Source organism: Cebus imitator, unplaced genomic scaffold (genome assembly GCF_001604975.1).
Source record: "Cebus imitator isolate Cc_AM_T3 unplaced genomic scaffold, Cebus_imitator-1.0 Scaffold298, whole genome shotgun sequence".
NCBI lineage: Eukaryota > Metazoa > Chordata > Mammalia > Primates > Cebidae > Cebus > Cebus imitator.
In genome coordinates this window covers 2,003,112-2,009,375 of record NW_016107613.1, presented here as the reverse complement: position 1 = coordinate 2,009,375, position 6,264 = coordinate 2,003,112, and the positions used below count along the sequence as shown (strand labels likewise).

The window sequence follows — 6,264 nt, the reverse complement described above, 5'->3', positions numbered from 1 at the left end:
AAAAAAAAAAAAAAAAAAAAAAAAAAAAAAAAAAAAAAAAAAAAAAAAAAAAAATATTTAAGTATTTTTTACATATCCTTCATGCATGCATGGATTTTCATATGTTTTGACTTGTTTTTAAAATTTTCAGTGTTTTTCTACTTTATTTGCAGTGGTTTTTTTTGTTTATTAGGTAGTATGAATCTTTATTATTGATTTGAATATCAGTGCCCTGAGTCTTTCAAATCACAGATCTTTAGATTTTATTAGACAACAGCCCTGTAAACAGGAGTCTTAGGTATGACTGAGATTCTGTTTATCTTTGTCACCTGGCTCTGCAAAGTCTTACCCCTGATCTTCTCTCTTCTATCTTCATGGAGATGATATCCTTGTCCCCAGTTGTCACACAACTTTGTTCATTCAGGTGCATCTTGATATACTCTAACAAATTTTATTGTTTATAGGTAATAGATGATATTTATTAAAAGATGAAGAAATTGAGTTTCGAAAAAAGAACGCTGGGCAATGTATAAAATCTGCATGTCCCCTCCCAGTAGCCTTTAAGTCTTGTGTTATTTCTCTCAAAGAAAAGGAAATATCATCAAAAATTTTGTTGCACAAAAGAAATGGATGATGTTGCTGTTCTTTTTCTCACTTTGTATCTTAAGCATTTTTATTGCAACATTGAATCTGTCACTGTTTAAAATGATTCCTTAGTAGATATACTATGGGAGAATCATAAACTGAAGATAACTAGTTTTCAGTTTAAAAAAATAATTTAGGTTAATGGTCTATTATTTGCAATTTTGAAACTCCAAAAGCACTTAAAATTGTCTCTTTTTCACTAATTTGGAGATTGAAACTAACATAGCCTAAAATCATGTGATGTGAGAAACTGACCAGAACTCGTCTAAAACTATTTACTGTCTGTGTTTATTACACTTAATACAACTATTTGTATATTCTGATTTAGAAATATTAATGTTGTTTTGTGATTAAATGCTTCCCTGAATGCCTCTGATGGTACTACACAACACACACACACACACACACACACACACACACACCTGTGTACGTGTGCACACACATACACTCAAACACCATATGGACTTTCTAAAGTCAGAAAATAATTTTGAAATATGAATTGCTTCCAAGATTGGACCTCTAGAATTTCTGCTGTGCATACCCTAAAACATCCATCTATCAACTCACAGTTTTTAGAATTTTTAGTACTGAAATTGGTAGTTAAAAGACAAGTGAAATTTTCGGTAGTTATTTACAAATTGTTTTCCAAAAATGTATCAGTTTACATTCTCTCCAATACTACATTAATTTTAAATCTTTCCCAGTCTTAAAAGTAAAAAATAATCTACTTATTTTTTCGTTATTAAAAAGGTTGACATTTTTATAACCTTATTTAGCATTTATCTTTATTCTTATATGAGTTAACATTATGCTTTTATCCAACTTTCTACTAGGGTTCACGTTTTTTTATTTCATTGTTAATGGTAGAATTTTTGTTTTTGTTTTGAGGTTAGACTCATCAAATTTGAAATTTATGTGTCAAATTTATAAATCCTCTATGGATTTATGTTATAAATGGTATTTTTGTCCTACCAGATGATTCAAAACTATTTTCACTCATTATTTTCAGTTTTTCTTGTGATTAATTTTATGAATTTTGTGTAATTCATGTGACGTATATACTGTAAAATACTTTTCAAACTTGTTTATTTTTGCTTTCTTGCCATAAATTTTGTTTTAATTTTGTTCCTTGATTTAATGTGATTGAAGTTACCAACATTTTTCCTGTACTGATTCAACGTTTTTCTTAGAAAAGCATGGCATTCAAGGAATATAATAGTATCTTATCTTTCAGTGGTTTAAAGAATGACTCAGAAAGAGGAAATAGTAGTAGAAAAATATGAAAAAGCATAATTATATATAAATGAAAGTGAAACTAATCTGAATAAAATTAGGTACATGACTAGCAACTTGATAGGCTGATGCTTTACACAAAAGTATCTTATTTAGGCCACTATGCTTTATGAACAGTCGTCAAGCATAACATTTGCAGAAGTAACTTAATCGATTTGTATGTGAGTCATACTCAATGAATTTATTTGCTGATGATCTCACAGTTAACAATTCTCGTATATTTTTCTCATATAGAGCATTTTAGAGCTCGAAAAACTATTAATAACATTAATGTCACCTACTGAATGCTTAGGAAAATGAATTCCCAAGCAAGATCTCTAATAAGACTCATATATTTTATTTTAACTTCAATTTGGTGAATCTCAACCTAAATAGGTTAAAACAAGTTAACCAGTATTACCTTCTACTCATCTTTATGATAAACTGAGGAACAGTCATCTTTTTATTATCAAATTCTATTACCAGCACCTAATATCTGACTTAAAGAAGCTCATAAACCCAGGAACGCATAAATGACTAAAGTTTTAATGACTAAAAGGATCTGAACATTTATGGACATGAATTTTGTTTTTCAACATAAACTCCCACCCACTCAGTGAGAAAAAACGTAGGGAATTGTCATAAGATATATTGGACTCCCTTAACCCACATCAATTGAATTAGAATCTCTAGTGGTGTCTCAGAAAGAGTAATTTTTAAATCTTCTCACTAATTCTGATGTGCAGTTGTCATTGAGAAACAGTGGTCTATGTATTAATCTCCATAGGTTTCTGCAGTCAAATTACATTTTTCCCTTGCTGGACAAATTTATGTAGGCCTTAGAGTTATACAGTATAACTGTTTATATCAACTGACAATGTTTCAGCAATGAAAACTATGAAAACAGCAAAAAATTTGAGAAACTGGACCAAGGTATTATTAGAGATCAAAGTATTATTATCATTTTTTTTTCTTTTAACTCATCTGTATTTGTTACAACTTTAAACAGAATGTGACTCGAGTACTACATTTCCATCCACATGACTGGCTCTGAGTTATTTTTGAACAGCTTATGATATGCTTAGGTAGGCTAATTACTGCTCCTCCAAACAATACTTTTCTTTGGAAAACAAGCCCTATGGAGAGTTCCATCAAGTTGCTTCAGTTTAACCTATTTCTAGCGGACTAGTACATGAAGAATTGGCAACTACAGGGGATGAAAAGTTCAGAAAGTAGATCCTACAAGATATAACAAATACTTTTCTTCTAAATATCAAGGTATAGCTTGGGAACACTTCAATAACAAGATTTGGTCTACTAAGGAATCCGGCTTGATAGCTAAACACTTTAGACCACAAAGTTAACATGTTACATACATCTTACAACACACATTACCTTGATCTGTTAATGTAAGCCAATGTGAAACTAAAAAAGCATTACTAGCTCTGCTTTACTGCCTAAAGTATCACAGCATTGCTTAGTCGACAAGAATCTTTATCTTCCCCTTAAAGTAGTTGTTGTCATGCCATACAGACTTTTTAATGTTAACAAAAATAAAGAAAAACATCCTTGAAAATATATTATTAGAGGAACTGTAGAGTATTGAACAGGTAAGTCATCCCTCAGCTGGAGCTTAGTCTACTTCTTCCATGCATGATGTAGGGCTTGGAACTTCCAGAGGATGAAGAAGAAAAAAAGAAACAGGAAGAGAAAAAAACAAAGTTTGAGAACCTCTGCAAAATCATGAAAGACATATTGGAGAAAAATATTGAAAAGGTGGTTGTGTCAAACCGATTGGTGACATCTCCATGCTGTATTGTCACAAGCACATATGGCTGGACAGCAAACATGGAGAGAATCACGAAAGCTCAAGCCCTAAGAGGCAACTCAACAGTGGGTTACATGGCAGCAAAGAAACACCTGGAGATAAACCCTGACCATTCCATTATCAAGACCTTAAGGCAAAAGGCAGAGGCTGATAAGAACGACAAGTCTGTGAAGGATCTGGTCATCCTGCTTTATGAAACTGTGACCCTGTCTTCCAGGTTCAGTCTGGAAGATCCCCAGACACATGCTAACAGGATCTATAGGATGATCAAATTTGGTCTAGGTATTGATGAAGATGACCCTACTGCTGATGATACCAGTGCAGCTGTAACTGAGGAAATGCCACCCCTCAAAGGAGATCAAAGTATTATTATTGGTACTTCCTGGTTCAAAATATTCGTTGGGTACGCATGACTAATTTTGGTTGCTACACTGTAGGCAGGGGTGTCCAGTGTCACTTTTGAGTTCACACACTTAAAATCAGTGTCCAACCCTCCACCTCTTCCCGAACACAGCAACTGAGGCTACATGTTCCATGCAATAAAACCACAAGACAGTAGAGCCTTTGTCATGATGGGTCTCTGAGTCCCACATCAAACAGAGTATTCTGGCCAGAGATGGACATGCAGTATGAGCAAGAAATAAATATTGTTGTGTTAAGTTGTTAATTTCAGGGTTGCTTATACTACAGGGTAGCCAGTCAAGCCTTTCTCATACACAGGTTTGAAGAAGTCTTTTCAGAACTTGTAGCTTAGGGACTAGACGTCAAAGAGGACTGAGAAGACCATGATAAAGTTTTTTCCCTGGCATTATTGGGACAGCACATAGAAGTACTTAGAGATTTTAGAGAGTGGTTGCTATTGTTTGAATGTACATGTCCCTCCAAAATTCATATTTTGGAACGTTAACTATAAGCTGATGGTATTAAAAGGTGGGGTTTTTAGGAAGATTAGGCCATGAGGGTTCCACCCTTATGAATGGGATTAATGCCCTTATGAAAGAGGCTTCAGAGAGCTGCCTGGTCCTTGCAACTCTTCTGCCTTGTGAGGACACAGCACTCACCCCTTTCACCATGTGAGGATACAACAGCAAGGTGCCATCTGGGAAGCTGAGAGCAGTCCTCATCAGACACTGAATTTATTGGATCCTTAATCTTGGACTTTCCATCCCCTAGAATTATCATTCTATTGTAGTATTCCAAATTTACAATAATATTAATGAAGAGATGACACCGGAAATTCTTAAAGTGGTTTTAAAACTTAAGATGCAGCAAACTACAATTAAGCAGTTCTATTATAGATAGAATTTAAAGGTGAATTTTTCTAATGTAAGGATAATTATTGAGAATGATCAATTAGATCAATTGCATATATAATTTAACATAGCCAAACTGCTGATAAGTTGGACTTTTGTTAAATGGTTTAATCCAGCTGTACAACACTTGTGCTATTTCTGCATATATCTATGTTTAACTGAACATTAATGTTTATGCATGAATAATGCTATTTACATGTACATATAATTCATGTTACATGGTAAAAGATACAAAAGATACTAAAGAGGGGAGAGAAGAGTGCATGTCATAATTTTTATATTTTTCTTTCTGAATTCATTGAAAGATTCTATACATTTGCATATCCATATATTTTGTACCACATTAATGGCATAAACCATGCAAGATGTTCATTACTTTTATTGTTTATTGTAATATCTTACAGCAGGGCTCAGCAAACTTTTTCTCTGAATAGCCAGTAATAAAGATTTTAGGCTTCCCTTCTGTAGCCATAAGCAATATGCAGATGTATGAGCATAGCTGTGTTCCAATAAAACTTTATTTACAAAAGCAGATCATGGGTCAGATTTGGCCCACAGGCCATTGTTTGTCAACTTGTTTTGGAGAGTTTTTCATATCTATATATAAATAGTTAATTCACTCTTTTAAAAAATTTAGTATATCTCCTTCAGTTCTGCTCTAACTTTAGTTATTTCTTGTCTTCTGCTGGCTTTTGAATTTGTTTGTTCTTGCTTCTCTAGTTTTTTAAATTGTGACATTAGGGTGTCAAAATTAGACCTTTCCTGCTTTCTCTTTTGGGCATTCAGTGCTATAAATTTCCCTCTACACACTGCTTTAAATGTGTCCCAGAGATTCTGGTACTTTGTGTCTTTGTTCTCACTGGTTTCGAAGAACATCTTTATTTCTGCCTTCATTTCATTATTTGTCCAGTAGTCATTCAGGAGCAGGTTATTAAGTTTCCACATAGTTGTGCGTTTTGAGTGTTTCTTAATCCTGAGTTCTAATTTTGATTGCATTGTCATCTCAGAGACTATTGGTTATGATTTCTGTTCTTTTGCATTTGCTGAGGAGTGTTTTACTCCCAATTATGTGGTCAATTTTAGAATAAGTATGATGTAGTGCTAAGAAAAATGTATATTCTTTGGATTTGGGGTGGAGAGGTCTGTATATGTCTATTAGGTCTGCTTGGGCCAGAGCTGAGTTCAAGTCCTGGATATCCTGGTTAATTTTCTGTTTCATTGCTCTGT

At 33.6% G+C, this 6,264-nt stretch overlaps 1 protein-coding gene across 1 annotated transcript; it reads left to right on the top strand.

Moving 5' to 3' along the window:
- The first annotated feature begins 3,545 nt into the window (after positions 1-3,545).
- LOC108285484 (heat shock protein HSP 90-alpha-like) lies at positions 3,546-4,137 on the top strand. Its single transcript, XM_017502709.2, has one exon. It carries the CDS (start codon positions 3,640-3,642, stop codon positions 4,135-4,137), a length of 498 nt encoding a protein of 165 aa, XP_017358198.1. The 5' UTR covers positions 3,546-3,639.
- Positions 4,138-6,264: the final 2,127 nt, after the last annotated feature.